General features: G+C 33.0%; 1 protein-coding gene across 5 annotated transcripts; it reads right to left on the reverse strand.

The window, feature by feature from the left end:
* Positions 1 to 1,634: 1,634 nt before the first annotated feature.
* Positions 1,635 to 18,695, reverse strand: LOC110114948 (protein CYCLOPS). Of its 5 annotated transcripts, XM_028696049.1 has the most exons (12): positions 18,609 to 18,670; positions 16,833 to 16,895; positions 16,536 to 16,591; positions 15,837 to 15,971; positions 9,995 to 10,043; positions 9,821 to 9,873; positions 8,052 to 8,734; positions 6,921 to 6,967; positions 6,763 to 6,808; positions 2,813 to 2,861; positions 2,574 to 2,702; positions 1,635 to 2,082 (listed from the first exon to the last, which is right to left on the reverse strand). In XM_028696049.1, the coding sequence occupies exons 1-12, from the start codon at positions 18,624 to 18,626 to the stop codon at positions 1,959 to 1,961; spliced, it is 1,452 nt and encodes a 483-aa protein (XP_028551882.1). In that variant the 5' UTR covers positions 18,627 to 18,670; the 3' UTR covers positions 1,635 to 1,958. The 5 variants fall into 5 exon arrangements, with proteins under 5 accessions (XP_028551882.1, XP_020703677.1, XP_028551884.1 ...); XM_020848018.2 differs by lacking the exon at positions 16,833 to 16,895 and having other exon boundaries at positions 18,609 to 18,695; XM_028696051.1 differs by lacking the exons at positions 16,833 to 16,895; positions 18,609 to 18,670 and adding an exon at positions 18,378 to 18,510 and having other exon boundaries at positions 15,837 to 15,960.
* Between the last annotated feature and the right edge of the window lie 774 nt (positions 18,696 to 19,469).

The following is a 19,469-nucleotide window of genomic DNA, read 5'->3' on the forward strand; positions in this document are numbered from 1 at the left end:
CGATTGAGTATGGCCAGTATCTTTTTCTTTAACCAAAATAATTTGGTCTATAGCTGGGATAGAGCAGTTTGCCGAGTTATTTTGGTCCTCTTCTAATAATTGCAAAGCATCAAATTTATTGGGAGATTGAACTTTGGGTGATGAGGATTTGAAGGAAGGTAAGGAGGTGGAGGTAGAGGATGTGGCATCACCTTGTGGAGAATTTAAATTCGGGATATTGGAGGTTGGGGGATCCACTAGGGGAATTGTGGAAGAGGGAGGGTTAGCAGTGGAAACTGACAATTTTTTATAGTTGTGGCTGTTGGAAGACGGGGGAAGCTGTGGATTTGAAGAAGCAGGGATGTCCTGGACCTGAGGAGGGTTCAGGGTAGAGGAGGAAGGAGGCTGAATTATGGACTGGTGACCATAAAGAATAATAGAGGAGGGGGTAATAGAAGGAGGGATGGTAGAAGAGGACGAAGCGTTCCTACCTTGAGGCCTTCTACTCTTACTTCTACCACGAGCAGTAGTAGTAGTCGGGGGAGCAATGGGAATGGACGAAGGAGTAGTCTCCGGCTTGTTGGGACAAGTGGATGAGGAATGAACCAGGGGATTTGCAGTGTTCGCAGGGTGTTGGTTTCCACTCATATTGGATTTTCAGACTAAACACATCATCTTCAATTGATACCAGGATTTATTCTTGGTAAGTACCATCTACGTTTATTTGGATACAGACGCGAGCAAAGATGAGACGAGTTCGCTGAGCTGTGAGGGCGTCCACAGTAAGCGGGATGCCAATTTTGCTGGCTATACGAGAGATTCCTTCAGAGTTCCAACACACCAAAGGGAGATCATGTACGTATTTTTACCCATATAGAAATGGAGGTGAAGTTTTCACGCTTTGGACGGAATTTGGGCGACAACTTCTGAAGGAGAAAATGTCTACCCAAGAAAAACCACTCCCTTCGACCAAGCCATCTCATAGTCTTTTGTTGCGGTAAAACAAAGCAATAGATATATGTTGCCGTTAAAGTTTACTACAATTAGTACTTTAATTTTAGATGATATATAATTGTGAATCTATTATGAGAAAAACAGAATTTTTAAAAGCATAGTTTGAGTATTATAAAATTTTTTTCTCATACTATGCTATGTTATTAGATCTGATTGCAAAAAGATATCAACAATAAAAAAATTTATGAAAAATACAAAAATACAACTAAAGTATGAGCTATGTATAAAATAAATTAAACTAAAAAAAACTATTCCAATGACACCTTTAGGTTTCATTTAAGGCTTCCTTTGGGACAACTTTTTTAAGGATTCTAAGAGCAATTTTTTAGTAAGAAAGTTAAAAAATTTGAACTAAAAAGTTGTTTTAAATAGTAAAAAAACTATCCCAAATGAAATAATACAGCTTTATAATACAAATTTTTAATACGTTTTTTTCCAAAAAAAATTTATGTCAAAAAAACTATTTTATAAAACAATACGAAAGTTGTCCCAAATGAAACCTTAATCTCCTATTCTATACTAATTAAAAAGAAAAAAAGAATGTTGAGTAAAAAGAAGTATAAATGATTCTTAATTGAAGCATTCAAAAGAAATTCTCATAGATTTGGGTTCCCGCTGCCATCTCACTAAAGATAAACAGATTTGAATGTCTCAACATCAATTGATTTATTTGAAATAACACATTAGAATGGACACAATCATCGCACAATAAGATATGTAGTCGAAGCATTCATGCCCATAGTCTCAAGATTTTCCATCAGAATTCAAAACAATAGTTTTGTATTTATGACACAGTCAGGGAGTATAAATTCTTCTTTAATTTTACTCTATCATATTGATACAATCCTTGCTATGAGATCACCAAGCAAAGAAAATTTCTCTTCCACTTTGCTTTGGATTTTACAATTGCTATGAAAGCAGGCAGTTATGTGGACATCAGTGAGATCAGAATGATGTTCCAGACCTCAAATCTGACCAGACTCCGACATTATGCGCTCGATCTCTTCCAATAGGCGACCCTTCTCATTGGCCAATTCATCATTTTGTTTGTGAAGCTCTTCAATCTGTTTGGTCTGTTCAGAATCCTTCCTGCAATTGATCAAGAAATCAGGGGCGGAACCAGCCTTAGTTCTCACAGGAGCCAGTGATAAATTTATAAAAAAATAAAAATATAGTGGGAAAATAATTTATTTTGCACATTATAGCTTTTCACAGACTTGTTTGTTAGTGTTAGAAAAGTTCAATATAATTGGATGAAAATAACGGGAGGTCAAGAGGCTTTTCGATTTTTGGAGGGGCAAATTGCGTGAAAAAATGATCGATTGGGGCAAAAAATAAAATTAAGGAGGGGCATATTATAAATAATCCTTACTATACTAAGAGTTTTAATTTTTTTTAGGGGGGAAATTGCCCCCCTCACCACTGCTCAATTCTGCCCCTGCAAGAAATTACGAAATTTATGGATGAAGAGGCAGAATTCAGTTGTTCAATGGTTTGGCTAACAAACACTATTCTATAGAAAGAATGAACAATTCAAACATAAGAAAGATGCATGATAATTAATCTTTTTCTTCAATTACCTGTTCATGAAAGAAAGATTCAGTTTGAGAGATCGAACTTCCTTTTCTAGATTCTCACATCTCTTCAGAACTGCCTGCATATCTGATGGCAATGTTGGTGTAGAATTCCTTTCCTTGGCCTCAGCCATCCTAAACAATCAGAAGAAATAAGCATATTTAATATTCAAAATTTAATCTAATCATCGTAGCTATATGAAAAAATTTCATTCAATATTTTATCAAAGCTTTAGCACACGTACTTGCGGGAACGTTCAACCCTCCTTTTCTTTGTTGGATCTGCCGTGTCCACTGCATTCATTGCAAGAAAATGAGGCAGTTGTGTTACAAACATAACAGGCAAGGCATGAACAGATTAATAAGCTAATTCAAATTTAATGAGTGAAAATTATTAGAACATGCCACAGGACAGGACAGATGAAATGTATTACAAATTCACTACAAATTGATTAAATTTCATTAAAAAAAAATCAAGTATTCTAGAGAGATTTCAAGATGCAAGAATCTGTAAGTTACTGTTTATGCATTAAAATTTTCAGCTCATATATCCGTGAGTAAAAATTTGAGTTGTATTAATCAAAGATATATCAAAAAGGGATGTGTTTGGAGCCATTACAATAGCAGCAGCAACAACAACAACAAAAAGAAGCATTTATCCCACTATGTGGGGTCGGCTATATGAATCCTTTTTCTCAATTGTGTCTTGTTAAGGGTCAAATTTTCATCTAAATCAATAAAGAAATGTCGTTTCTAATATTTTATAACCAAGTCTTTTTAGGTCTATCTTTACCTTTCTTAATATAAGTCAAATCTAATACATCTACTTCCCTAACAGGGTCATCAGAAGGCCACCGTTTTATGTGACCAAACCATCTAAGACGACTCTCTCTAATCTTATCTTTCACTGGAGCTAATCCAACCTTTTCACATATATGTTCATTTCGTATTCTTCCTTTAAGAGTAAAGCCACTTATCCACTTGAGCATCCTCATCTCTGCAACACTTAACTTAATATTATGCTTATTTTTAATGGACAACATTCTGCACCATAAAGCATTGCAGGTTTCACTACCATCTTATATAATTTTTCCTTAAGTTTTAGAGGGACTTGTCTATCACATAACAAACCCGATGCATTCCTCCACTTCAACCATCCAACTTGAATTCTATTAATAATATCCCTATCTATTTCACCATCACTCTAAACAATAGACTCAAGATATCTAAAACATGTGCTTATATTAATGAGTTGATCGCTCAAAGTCACAACCCCCATCACTAGATCTGTTATTACTAAAATTACAATCCTTATATTCAATTTTATATCTACTCAAACGAAAGCCTTTAGACTCTAAGGTTGACCTCCATAATTCAAGTTTACCTTCAACTCCCTCTCTAGTCTTATCAACAAGAGGAATATCATCAGCAAAAAGCATGCACTAGGGTACAACCTCTTGCAAATGTCTAGTGAGAACATTCATGACTAAAGTCAAAAGATATGGGCTTAAGAATGATCCTTGATGTAATTCAACTGAAATAGGAAAACACTTGGTCAAACCACCTTGTGTTTGCAAACACAAATAACAGCTCCTAGATACATATCCTTAATGACTTGAATATAGCACTATTAACTCCTTATGTAGAACTCTCCATAGCACTTTTCTTAAAACTTTATCATACGCTCTCTCTAAATCAATAAAAATCATATGTAGATCCTCCTTATTCTCTCTATAATTTTTCATCAAACATCTCAAATAAATGTATAGGTTCCATAATAGACCTACCTGACATGAATCCAAAGTGATTTGGAGAAACATTAGTGTCACACCACAACCTATGCTCCATAACTCTCTCACATAGTTTTAAAGTATGACACATTAACTTAACTCCTTTATAATTTGCACAATATTGTACTCACCTTTATTTTTCAAAAAAGGAAACAATACACTCATTCTCTACTCATCTGGCATCTTTTTAGCATTCAAAATAATATTAAAAAGTTTAATAAGCCAAGAAATTCCTTCATCTCCTAAGCATTTTCACACCTCAATTGGAATATCATTAGGTCCAATAGCTTTACCACACTTCATTTTCTTTAAAGCCTATTTAACTTCGGTTTTACTAATGCACCGATAAAAAAAAATCTTTATTTTCATGTAGGGTGCTAAGATCACTAAAGTCAATTGCATTCTCCATTAAAAAGTTTAGCAAAATATCTCATCCACCTTTGTTGAATATCCTTTTCTAACAAAAGCACTTTTTGATCTTCATCCTTAATACACTTCACTTGAACTAAATCCTTAGTACTCATTTCTCTTTGTTTTGCTAACTTATACATATATCTTTCACCATCAATAAAATCTAATATATTCTATAAATCATTAAAAATTAAAATCTTTGTATTGCAAATTGCTTTCTTAGACTTCTTATGGGCCTCTTTATATCTTTCCCAATTATCAGAGTTTTTACAGCTAAATCAATTTTTATAACAAATCTTCTTATTTTTATTTTTTCTTACTCATTTTGATTCCACTACTAACTATTATTACTAGTAGTAGATTTTCCTTTTGATACTTCAAACACATCGTTTACAATATTCTTAATATCACTAGCTACTTTTTCCCACATAACATTAGCTTCCCATGCACAAACAAAATCTTAAGAAGTAGAATCTTACTCTCAAAAATATTTTTATTACTATTCTTTAAATGCCCTCATATAATCCTAGAACAACGATTTACTTTAATTTTAATATTTTGGCCTTCATCTTAAAATCAAAAACTAATAAGCGATGTTAGGTATATAAACTTTCACTCGGAATAAGTTTACAATATTTACAATCCAAACGATATATTTTTCTTATAAAAAATAATCAATTTGAGTTTTACTATACCCATTCTTATAAGTGATGAGATGCTCATCTCTTTTCTTAAATAAGGTATTAGCAATTATAAAATCATAAGCTAAAAAAATATTTAATATGGTCTTAACACATTCATTAGTCGCTCCAAAGCCATAGCAACAATGAATGCTTTTAAAATCATCTACCTCTCTACCAGCTTGACTATTGAAATCTCCTCCAATAAAAATTCTTTTCTTCGAGATGTATCATTTGTATTAATTTTTTTAGGTCATTCCAAAATTTTAATTTTGAACACATATTTAAACCTACTTGAGGAGCATAAACGCTTATTATATTAATAATCTTAGGATCAACAACAATCTTTAAAGCTATAATTCTATCTCTAATTCTATTAATTTTATACCATTATCCTTCAAATTCTCATCTATAATTAGACCTATACTATTTCTAGTACGACTCCTACCAGAATATCATAATTTAAATCATAAACTATCAACCTCCTAAGCCTTCTCTTCAGCCCATTTAGTTTCCTGAATGCAAAGAATATTTATCTTCCTATGGATTATAATATCCTTTAATTCCATTAATTTGCTTGTAAGAGAACCTATATTCCAAGTTCCTATTCTAATTTTAGTTTCATGTACTAGCTTCTTTGCCTACATCCATCCATGATGTGAGAACCATTACCTATTTAACACTCACCCGGGCACCAGTATAGTGGTCCTTGCTCACTTATTGTTGTATTCAAGCTATACAACTCGTCGCTTCCAGGGAATGCCTTAACATTAACATAATGTATTAAATGATTCATGTCATGATTATTCGACAAGTTTTATGATGATTGTTAACTACCTAACTCAACCCTCCACTTTTCTCGTCTAGGACTTGGGACCTAGCCACGACAATGTTAAAAAAAGAGTGCAACACGAAGACTTCCTAGATGGGGGATCCTCACTTTTTTTTTGGCTCAACATGAAGGATGAACTAGGTTTCAGTACCTGGAAAATAATATTTGAAAGCTAAATTCATAATGAATTTTAGGTAGTAGTTATTAGTATCATTATTGATATCTAAAAGGCAGCTGTTGTGAAATATTCCTTAGAAAACACCTTGACAGCATAAAATGAAGACAAGGGTAAAGGGTTTGTGTGACATCCTTTTATATAAAAATCGTTTTGTTCACTTTCACCCAGGGGCAAATTTGCAGATAAAAACATGTTACTTCGATCATGCAACTAAAATAGAAATAAAAAGACCTCAAAGATAGTTTCAAACAATGTTACAGTACAGTTGTTAGAGAACAGGAATACGTGGTCCACTTTGAATTACCTGAAGCCGCTGATGATATGGACCCCATCCTTACTAGATTTGATTTCTGCAAAACGCAGAATGGAAGACATTTTTTTTAAAAAAAAAGGTATTAAAGTCATCTTTACAGTGAAATTCGCTCGTAAGACCCCAGGTCTTAGCTTCAAGTAATAGCATACCTTTGTAGAATCCTTAAAACTATTTTCAAACATCCTCTCCCGGTATTCTGCATTGGAGAGGGGAGTGTACGTTACCAAGTGCAATAATGCATATTCCAGAGCAGAAAATACAACAAACTGGAAGAAAACAAAATAGTGCACGCAGCTCTCTTCTTTATAAAAAAAATCATGTAAAATTGCAAATTTTATCAAAATAGTACTATAAATATAAATCAGCAGGCCTTGTTCTGACGAATACCAAACTTTTTAATTTTTTTTTTAATTTTGAAAAACTTACCTAAGATTATATATATAGTAGGTTAATAAATATAATCAATAACTATAAGTGTGGATATTAGCCACTCTCCCATTTCCATGCATGAAAGAATCTTCCGAAATAAGGTCTTTAAGTTGCAAATAAGATGAGATTTTGAAAGCAGGTTCAAATCTCTTTCCCATTATTTGTTTCATATGTTTTCTTTATGCATTTTAGGAAATTCCTTAATTGTAATCTGGGTTAACTTCAATCCACTAGCTATAAAGCTACCCCGGTCTAATATATTGAAAAATTAGAGGAGATAAAATCCAGTCATCTCCAAAATCACAAATAAGCATATTAAATCCCGATCAAGTTATGAAAGGAACCTTTCTACCTACCTCATACCTAAAAAAAAGGGCATGAAATCCCTCAAGTCTTCTCAATACAAAATTTATTTCGACAAACCTAAACATGCTAAAATTAGATCGGGTAAAGTTTCTAGATTTTCAGGACCTTGTCATTTAATATTTTAAGATTTGGAAATGCACACACGGCTGAACGTGTTTCGCAAAAATGGTAAGCAACTAGAAATATGGTTCCATAAAAAATGAACAAAACAAATATGTAAGACTTAATGATCCTGAATTTAAATTATCAAAATGAGTTTTGAGTAAGAAGACTACAATAAAAAAAAAAGAAAATTTCTTGAGACATGAACAGAATTCATAAAAAGAGATACCTGCAGAAATATACTTCTTTTGCTCATCAAACTATATATATAAATCCAATATAAAACATCACATACAACACACTATAAATTGTGTGATCATGATTAAATCAATGAAGGCAAAAGAATAAATATAAAAAAACAAAAATATAAAAAAAAGACCTACCATTGGCCTTAAATTCATAATCTGAAGTGCCATCACCAGCATGTCTACCGGAACTCACACAATTAGAGATAGCATGTCCAGAGTGAGCGGGGCCATCACACACATCAAAGCCAGTAGAAAGATCAGGTGCAGCAGTAGATGATTCGCTTAGAGAAGGATCCCGAGAAGCTGCCTCCATATGTGTTTGGTTCGCCTGAGTTAGGAAGCCTTCCATGCTTAGCTCTAGAGACTTCTCAACCCTTGCAAAGTTGCCTAGACCTGTAACTTGAATTGGGGGTACCATATGGAAGGAAGTGGATGGTCCAGTTACCTGATTACCTGGATCTTGATTTGATGTAATGTTAGGCACAGCTTCATGTGAACTAAAAAGGTGAAAAGAACTTCCTTCCATCATTTCTTTTTCAACTTTGCAGTTAAGCTTTTTTCGTTCTAGGGTACCCTTAAGCATGCTCACAACTGAAGAAACACTGTCACTAGTTACCCTTGGAGGAACATTAAAAGATGTGGATGAATTAGAAGGAGACATGAAGGAATGCATTTGGTTGGACATTTCAGCCATTGGATTATCACAGAAATTAGTTGTAAATTCTTGCTTCACTTTGTTGGCATTATACACGGCTATGTTATTTGATGCTTGTGGAAGTGTTGACATTTGTGAGCTTTGCATGGCAGCATACCTCCTCCTGCAGATGGATGCCAAACCTCAGCTTATCTCTTTATAAATAATGACCCTAAAAATTATGCGAAATAAAGTATATCTATTAATATTTAAACATAGTAAATTATTTCTAGATTTACTAACAATGTTCAGAGGACATTGTTTAGTTTAATGGTACAATTGTGAAATGGTAAATTAACTTGAAAAGCTCTTGCAACCATGTCGATCAAAGATTAAAATAATAATAACAATACTTGCTCCATTTCTAATGTTCTATAGAGCCACCTATAAAACCATGCCTCTAGGCTCACATTGTATCCACAAATTTACAATCTCATTCGTTGGAATCTGAAAGGAAAACAAGACAACCACCGAGTCACAACAACAACAACAACAACTAGAAAAAAGAATAAAGAAAGTAAAGATTTTGAAAAATTGTTCATGCTAATTAGAGAGAAAAAAGATTTACTCCTGCTAGCAAATTAGACTATTACAACGGAAGCTAATTGTTCTCTGTGCCAATTTTTTACTACGGAATAAAAGAAAGGAAAACCAAGGCACCCTCCAAATAAGGGGAAATTCCTAGTAAATATATTTAAGAAAATGTCCTAGAATGCATGGTTGATTCTTCCGAAGTGAAAGGAAAAGGCCATAAGCCAGCTTCACAGATGCTGTTATCAGTTTGAGACTTGGGCCACAAAGTAGTTTCATGAAAAAGATCAGGGTGTATGATTTTTCAGTTTTTATAGCAGCTTATAAAAGAACACTATGCTTATTGCAAAGTAGTGTGTTGGCTAAAAGTTCCCCCGCTCTGAGGACTTTTCTGGTCTTTGGTTTTCTGAATTTTTGGCTTTTGTAGCTGTTTTGCAGGTGTTGGTGGCCTGATTTTTTCTTCCTCTTTCTCCTTTTGTTAGGGTTTTTTTTTTTTTTTTGTGTTTGCTATGTTTTGTAAGCTTTTCTCTATTTTTTTCTTACAAAACTTTTTTTTCTTACAAAACTATTCTTCTCTCTTGTAACCTTTCATTTTGTGGAATGAAATTGGGCATGGTTATCTCTATTTTTTCTAAAAGATAAAAAATAAAATCGTACCAATCACTTCTAAGACTTTTACCTTAGTTCCGATGATCTACTTCTGGTCATTGGCTGGTTACTCTGGAACCATGCCTGCATGAAAGAGTGAAATAAATATGGCTATAAAACATTTCTATTTACTGAAGTTACTTATTTCTTTTCGAATTATTTTTTGTTCAAAAGATAAATGAGACTTGCAGGCAGACGTGTAAACCTTGGCTAAGTACAAATTACTGGATTGCATCCCTTTCTCTGCTGCATTCCTGATAAAGAAATGAAATAAATACTAAAATGAGACATATTGCATTGATCACTGTAAATTTATATAGAAAATGCTGAACGCTAAAGGACATTAATAAAATCATTTACTCGGTGTAAGAGAACATGGTTGCCCATTAGTGTTAGATTGTAAAATCCTTGCCAGATGCACAACAAATTTAAAAGTTCAACATGCATCTCGAAGTAGCTTAAAAGGAAAAACCTACTCTAAATTTTGTCCTTTATCAAATAGGAAGCCAAACAAGTCAGAACAATGCAAAGTTCCCCATCAGAAGATTCGGCTCATGTAAATTCATTGACACTAAGAAGGAAAAATGTTCTGAATGGGTTATAGGCTCAAAATCGTCATTTTGGAAACTGACCTCATTTAGGCCTGACCAAACCACTCAAATTGGACTAATCTATTACTTCCACTAGTAAACACCATAAGCGAAAATGTTGGAGATTCGAACACTAATATGCTGCTACAACCGTCAACAATGGCCATTGTGCCGTCTCCATTTTCCTCTTTTTCATAGGTCCTTAGACTCTAATAGCATTAGTGCACACTTGTTATCGAGCAAATCATTTAAAAAGATTTGAACTTCTCATAGCCACTACAACATCTAAAAACTACCATTTTACAAATTATTTAAGACGGGCATGCTCCTCTTGAAGAGATAAACACATCATATGAAATATGGTGGTTTATTGTTGCCATTTTAGGGTAATAAAAAAATAGATTGATGAGCTTACTTACAAATTTGCTCACCAACCCAAATTTTGAAGCTTTAATCCATCACTAATGATGCATCCGTTGCGTTTAGATTATGATGTGGTGTATTAAGATCACAAGTCGAAACATCATTGATGATGCAAGGCATCATAATACTATCAACAACACCAAGCCGTTATCCTGCTACGTGAGGTCGGCGCATAGTTGATAACTATCAACAACAAAGAATAATCTAGATAATAATTAGAATGTCCCTTGCAAAAATTACAAAAAAGCCCATTCAACTCGTTTAGCATTACAAAAAAAGCCCATTCAACTCATTTAGCAGGCTTTTTTTAGCCATCAGACATCTATAATAATGACGTCAGACTTAATGTGCATAAAAAATTTACTCACCATACCATCATCTATAATAATAACATAAAAAACCATCCAATCATCTATAGTAATTATTGTTGACTATTTGCTGACCAACCCAAATGTTAAAGCTTTAATCCATCACAAACGATGCATTCATTGTATTAGGATCTCCGATGTGTTGTATTAAGATGGCCAATCAAAAACATCATTGGAGATGTGAGGAGATGTGAGGCATTGGAACACTACTAGCCATGCGGGATAAGCCCCAATCCAAGCAGACCAGTTAGATCAACACAGTAGCAACATAGTTTGGTCACAATTTGATCATATTGAGGCGTTTTCTGCTATCCATTATTGATAATTATCAATAATAAAAAATAATTTAGATAATGATTAGAATCCCCCTTGGGAAAATGACAAAAAAAAAATATTCAACTCATTTAACAGGCTTTTCTTTATGATGGAATACAACAAAAAATTCATTTTGGTCGACAATTATTGTCAAAAACCATCCCATCATCTATAATAATGACTTGTCATAAAGAATTTCAACCATCAATGGCATCCCAATTGCTATAACAATAACATCAGTTGATGTTGTTCATCCAACCAATTAGTATAATGGCGCACAACCAGTCACATATGACGATGGTGACCAAATTACTTGCAAACACCAGTAGAAAAAATGAAATTCACTCTATTATGTGATCCTCCCACCCGCGATAATTAAAGCATTGAAATCATCATGTACTACGATGGTGATCGTGGCTTGCTAACACCTGAAGGCTAGACGACATCCATGTCTCGTTTACAACCATCCCACCTTCCATTATGCTGATATCAAACCGTGCGCATACGACGACAATGCGATACAATAGTAGGAGGCTGGATTCGGCCCCCCTTGTGAGGCCCAGCAAAGCTGTGATTCATTATGTTAGGAGGAGGAATAAGGAGGGAATTATTTAAGAAAGATTTCCAATTTGAATTTAAATAAGAGAAGGAATATTACTTTGGGATGTTTCCTAAAATATGTTTAATTATTTAGGAAGGTTTTTTAAATTATATTTAATAATTTAGGAAGATTTCCTAAATTATGTTTAATTGTTTAGGAATGTTCTTTTTATGATTTTATGTTCTACGGTTATTTAAGGGAGAGTTTTCTAAAGATTAGGGGCATGTCATTGTTGAGTTTTATATTCTTGGTGTTTGTTGTGAGTTCCTAGCGGTGTCTAGGTCTTGTGAGAGAGACGATCTACCTCTCTAATAGTAGATAACTTGTATGTTGCTTTCATATTGCAGAAATAATACAAAATCAGCCATCGTTTTAGGCATTCCTGCAAATTTCTATTGATTGATTTGCATTTTTACATTGGAGATGTATCACAATAATCGCTTTCCCTACTAATACAGGAAGACTGGATAACAAACATCACTTTTCTATGATCATCAAACTTGTCACAATATTGATGTCAAACCAACTGCATACAACAATAAAGATCATGTTGTTGGCTAATATATATGAAGACTTTGTTGAACCAAAAGGTTCTGCGACACATGTAAGTAATTAATAATTTGATGATTGCAAATCTTTTATAGCATCATCTGAGGGTGTTTTAAGTATTTTATTTCAAATTAATTATTTTGTAGCAATCATAAAGATTAATGTTTCCACTAAGTTAGCTTGAAGTTTGGTCGCTTAGAGGATGAGAGCTCAAGTGCAATTTATGAGAATTTGAGTGAATAATCATTATGGTATAGCCCAATGCGTGAGTATTATTAGAATTCATTGTAAATCATTTGAACAAGATTTACCAAAAGATCTAACAGTGACAATTAAAGCATTGTAACATTTTATTATGAGTAAACACGCATTTTTTTAATAGTTATATTTAGATATAACTTAAGAAATACTTTGCAAAACCTAGCCATATTATTTATTAGTAGACCAACTTATAATCATTTTATCGTATATATAATTGAAGTCAAGCATATGACAACATAGATGTTGGAGATTTGCATATAGGTTTCAACTAGCTGCTATAGAATCTCTAGACGACCCATCTCTGTAAAACATTAAAAATCGTTTATGGACAAATATATTTTGATCAACCAAAACTCTTACCATTTTGAAATAACGAATTGTTTGGCCTTTTTGGTTTTTGAAAATAGTAGTTGGAACTATTTTAGCCTCTCTTTTCTTTTATATATACCTCTCCATCTCCACTTTAAATGGCTAATGGAAATATAATTTTTAGTGCTTAATTGGCTATATCATTTTGAGGAAAATTGAAGGAGATCAAGTGCTCATCAAGTCTTAAAGATCTTTCTTGGTTGTCTCTCTCTTTCAATGTCGAGAAAATTTTCAAGTTATTTTTATGTGTACCTTCAATTCTACAACATAGAAATTGATTGTGCATAATTTTGGGCAAGTCTTTGGGTGAAATAGAAAGCGTTCAAGCACTTTGGCTTGACTTTTATTGTATTTGATTTTTGAATTGCCAAGCTCTATATGTTATTCACATGTTATGAAAAATGCACAGGTTATTAAAATTTCTTCACCTACTCAATGAGTGAAGGAGTTTAAGCATAGTCATAGGACATTTTAGTGAAATCCTAATCTGAGTGGGGATTAAGTGTGAAGGTAGGTTAATTGGATGACAAACAACATAAAAATTATTGTCTCATTACTCTATAGTTGACTTATCCTATTGCATATTTACTCAACTAATTGTGTCAAAATTTTTAGTTCGGTGAATTTTGAATCCCATGCTCTTATGTTTACGAGTAGAGTAAATTTATTTAATCAAGCTCAAAAGTGACTATGCTACACATCATACTCACATCTTTAGAGACCCATTATTTATTACAGACAATTGTGTTCGGTGTGGCTTTGATGTTTAATTTAATAATTATTTTAGATTATGTATTTGAGTGGATCTAAAACTTAGAAGTCAATGGTTAAATGCTCACTCATTATTTTATCATTTATTTCACACCATAGTTCAGGCTAAATTAATTGATTATAAGGATGTATTATAATATCTTTGAGTCTATCATCGGAAAATTTACATACAACACAATTCTTATGCATTTACATATTTAGCATCTAAATTTTAAAATTTATTTATATAACACCCAAATATTTAAATCACATAAAAAAAACTATTAACATTAACTTTTTAAAAGGAAAATATATAGTTTCATGCATATGTTTTGAGGTAATTAAGAAACTAAAGTGTTATATAAGTAAATATCATAATTTAGGTGTTAGAAATATAAATACATAAAAATTCTGTGGTGTGTATATAAATTCCCCATATTATTTTGATTATGTTTGACAGTTTTACACTCAATTATTAGTCTAATATTTTGAGTATTTAGATATCTTTGATTGTTAAATTATTAGCTTTTGTGATCATGAGGATTTCAATTGGGAGAATTTCAAATAAAGTTCAAAACTATCATCATAAACTCAAACATGTTACCCTCTAGTTCAAACCCTATTAACATTTAACACCACAACAAAAAATACATTGTCATTCATGTTGATGCCACTAAGATGCACTGTTATTCATGATATATGGAATAATGGAAATATTATCAGCCACGATGTCACATGTTTTTGCAGCATTTACAATCAACACATGGAAAAGAGATGGGAAGGTAATTCTTGATTCCCTCGACATCACTTTTTTGATAGCCCAAGAGGAATTTTTGTACTTATGTTGTCCAAAATCCTAGGAGATGAGCCTCATTTCTACTATTTTATACAAAATAATGGATTCTTACAATTGAGCCAAGCCCCGTGATTCTTTTCTATTTAAAGGGTTTTTAGCATAATAAATTTGTGTCCCCTTCTCTAATTTACTCAGATGCTTGTGTGTGTGAGAAAGAAGGATGCTAAGGCCATAAAAATTCTCCAATCCCCTTCTCTACCTTGACGTCATCTATTTTTACTGCCTAAGAGGCATCTTGAACTTGAATCCCTCCAATTGCTCCAAGATGATCCACCATTATACTATTCTCTACAAAAAAAGAAATGGATTTTTATGATTGGGTAGGATCATGATTTCTTTTTCCTTTTTAAGAGATTTTCAGCATAAAAAATCTTTTGTCCTCTTCACTTCTTTACTCGCTGCTTTTGCAAGTGAGAAAGAAGGATACCAAGTAGACAAAAGATAATCCTCATTCTACCGGTCTGATTTCTAGCACAAAAAATTGAAAGTTTGTAATTTTTTGTAAGAAAATCAGTAAGAAATATTCTTAAAGATCAAGTTTCCAATTTGAACCTCATGATCAAAATTGGCAGGAGACTGGATTTTCAAGAATAAGCAAAAAAGAAAAAAAAAACTTCTACTCAAGTAACAGTATTTTTTATACATTAAATGCATAATATAATTTCATTGTCAATAAAGTAGAAGACATTGAAGTACATTTACCAAAAAAAATATTTTCATAACGACAAAAAGGAAAAAAAAAGGCAAAAGAGGGAGTCCAGGTCATCATATTCCAGGTAATGTTTTCATATGAAAAATTAAAAAAACTATCTATCCTACTTCAAGAAATATTAATATTTATTCAAGAAGGAAATCAATAATGCCTTTCAATTATAAGTTAGGGCAACAAAGTAGCGGTGCTATAATTATGTCATCAACTGCAGAAGGAAAGATGTGTTTTCAGCTTTATACATCACAATAATCACCTTAGAGAACATTGACTAGGATCATTTGAATGTTCATTGATGGCACTTAAATTGAGAGCAGTTGGATTATCATCAATGCTTTTCTTTTGAGATGATACTCCATTTTGCTGGTTTGGAGCAAGATCTGTTGACAGCCTGCGAATCATATAAGTCAGAGGCCGTCTACAGAAAATTCATATAAATTTCAGAAACATGTTTAGAATGTTGCGCCTAATATCCAAGGGAAAAAACTTGCACTAGAAAAAGAAATACACGAAACCAATGACACTTACTTCTGGGTACTAGGACCAGAGGTCTAAACAAACAGAAGAAATACTAAAGAAGTCAGTCCCTAACTGACTGAACAACATAAAGTAGCGTTTACACCTTTTACTCCAACTTTAATATTATGATACTGGACATTGTATGTTTTATGAAATAGTTTGCCTCTATGACCTTTATTAAATATCAATTTTCCCTCATTGTTCTCTACATGTCAAGAAACTATTGACTATGTATCACTCGGCTGTTAAAAAATTGCTATATCCATGGGCTAAAAACGCTCTTCCATAGCTTGCCAATATGGTACTCTTTTTGTTGTGAGACAGAAAAATAATTTTCTGGAACTATTTCTCAGAGCGATCACCACTAAGGCTATAAATTCGAAAAATAATCACACTGGGAATAGAGATCTTAATATGTGAAATTCTACCTACCCACCTTCGAGATGGTTGTCGGGTTCGATGAGCTGCAACTGACGAACCATAGGCAGGAGTCTATGTTAAATGCCAAAACAAAAAACAAAAAATAATAAGTCAATGGACTACAAAGAGTCAGACTATAAGTAAAATTACAATTTTAACGAAACTTTATCAGAAGGATTAGCATAACACAATCATAAGGTAAATGGTATAGTTAACAATATTGAAATACATCAACACAACAACAGAAATCAATTTTAACCACTAGACATCAATCAATAGGAATGAATGGAAAATGATAATTCATAATACTAACCCTGATTAGTTGGGATCTTGAAAGTATGAGAACAGTATTAGCAATGTAAAATGAAATGAACACCTATCAAGTAATAGTTATCACCGTATTAAAAGCAATATCTAAGTTTATTTTTAAAAAAATTGGACAAAATCGTGACTGATTTTCTACAAAACACCGATGATAGATTTGTGACCAAACAGTAAAGTGCAAAGTGCAGAAAGATTGCTATGCACCAGAATAAACAATCATTGGTACAGGGATAAAGTAAAGCACAACTTGAGTGGGAAAAACCAGGGCTCACTAGTGTTTGGAAGAACCAGCTAGCATTACATAATTAATGAAAAACACATTTGAAGTTTAAGCGGCTGTTTTGCCAAAAAGGGTTAAAACCTGAAAACTATTTGATATAACAACTGTTAAATCTTGATACATTAATAAGATGATTGGCTATTTGTCTCAGATTTAGATTTAAAACTTGTGAAAGAGAAATCCTCAAATTTGTTGAATTCCATGAGCGGTGGGACTTAAAAATTCTAAACTTAATTTACAACATAGATAAAATGGAATTTATAAACAAATTGATTTGAAGTCCCTAAAATTCTATCAGTAGGTTTTAAGCTGAATCTTACCTAAATCATGCCTAGAACAGTACACTGAACAGTAGAAAAGCATAGCTAACCAAGTAAACATTCATTACACTGGCCCTGCCGAATTCAAGGTCTTCAAAGCCTTTGAGCAGATCAACTATGACATGATTGTAATTTATGTAGATGGAATTCAGAAACTCCGATAAGAAATTCAGAAAGCTGGCACTCCATAGACACAAAAGTAGAAAAAGAATACTAGGTTCTTCTAAACAACCAATGTAAATAGTAAAGGAAAAAGGTAAAAAAAAAGCAAAATTTTATTGCCTCTCCAGTCGTCAGCCAGTTATTAAACAGCTCTTCACTGTCTCCCCTAAAAGACTGTGTGATGTTCTTGAACCCAAGCATCTCCATGCTTGGTGCGGTAATCCCAATTGGATTCTCCATCATAGTCTTAAGGAAGATCTCTTCACTAGTATTTCTAAGCAAATCAGAAAATCCCCTGCCTTCCATCTCCATAAGCAGTTCCTTCTGATCTCTACAGGATGAACTTGGTTGCAATCATCACTAACAAACCTTCTAAAAAAAAAACCTTTGAACAACTTTACTTCGTTTCGCTCTCCAACAGAACTTCACCTTCCTCTCACTAAACTCAAAATTTCCTGAAAAACCCTAGCACCTAATGCCTTCTCCAAATTCTGAGATAACCCAAAACGGTCTCCGCAAAAGAAGAGAGCTCTCCTCACAAACAAAAATCTGGTCAATCAACAATTACGAATGAAAGACACCGGAAAGTTCCCTGGATTCCGAGATAAAAGAAACAAATCAAGAAAACCACAAACATAAGAATCAAACAGAAGGCGACACGAGCAAGCCCCTGCTAGCCCTTGATACATTTATCTAATCAATTCTAATAAAATGATCCATACGTCAACGATGTGAACGTCAAAAAATAGTTTATCAGATAGATTAACTTCACATTAAATATAATTTAGCAGTTGAGATCCTTTGGCAGTTAGCACTGCCTCCATCAGATTCGAAGATGCCGAATTGTCTCCTCTAGGAAAAATAATAATCTATGAAACCTTGCTCAAATTAAATAGGTTTAATTTATGAATTTTGAAGGAGAAAAAAAAAAGATTTGTTAGTGTTGATAACTCAAATTTAGGGAAAAAATAAATAAATAAAAGATTAAAGGGTTTGCTTTGACCTGCGCGACGACAGCCATGAAAAAGATTTGCGACCATTTCCATTATTTAAAAAATTTTATTGTGAGGTGCCGCTACACGTAATGACCAGTCCGTTTTAAATTTGCCGTGGAAGCGGCCGGTCTTGCGAAGTCGCTTTCTATCTTCATTTTCTATTGGAGGTTGAAACAAAACCGGGTCTGAATCCATCCGTTCGACCGAATTGAACCGGGAGGAGGATCTCTTTTTCGATTTGAACCGGATTTGTTGCTCTTGAGCCAACTCATTATTATGAAAGGTTGACAATGATTATAATTTAAGTGGCTATTGTGATAAAATGTTAAAAAATGAGAAATTAAAAGATATATAATGAAAAATTATTTGATATAAGAAGTGAGATATATTTTTAATAATTTTATGCTTAAACTATTAAATTATAATATATTTAAATAAATTTTAAATGAGCCATCTCACAAGTTAATATGTTCTTCGAGCGCTTCTCGTCGAGTTCGTGCTAGCTCATAAGTTGATTTGACATCGCCACACCCTTAGTTGAGATAGCAAATTTTAAGATAGTCAATGAGTTGATTATCTTGCTAGTTGGACTATTGGGTACCTTGAGAAGATTATAAGGTGTGGTTGGGATCCAATCATTGGATTTCAAATCTAATGGGACCATTATTTTTTTCTCTGCTTTCAAGAGATTTTTATACAAAAAAATAGCTTTAAAAAGAAATAAAAAAGACATCCCAAACGAAGCTGAGATTGCTTTTTTAATGCTTTATGAAGTAGTTTTTTAGTACAAAAATTTCAGATTCAACAAATTTGTTACTAAGAAACTGCTTAATAAAATAAGAAAATTGTCGCAAACAAAGCTTTAATTA

The sequence above is a fragment of the Dendrobium catenatum genome, unplaced genomic scaffold (assembly GCF_001605985.2).
Source record: "Dendrobium catenatum unplaced genomic scaffold, ASM160598v2 fragScaff_scaffold_716, whole genome shotgun sequence".
Taxonomy (NCBI): domain Eukaryota; kingdom Viridiplantae; phylum Streptophyta; class Magnoliopsida; order Asparagales; family Orchidaceae; genus Dendrobium; species Dendrobium catenatum.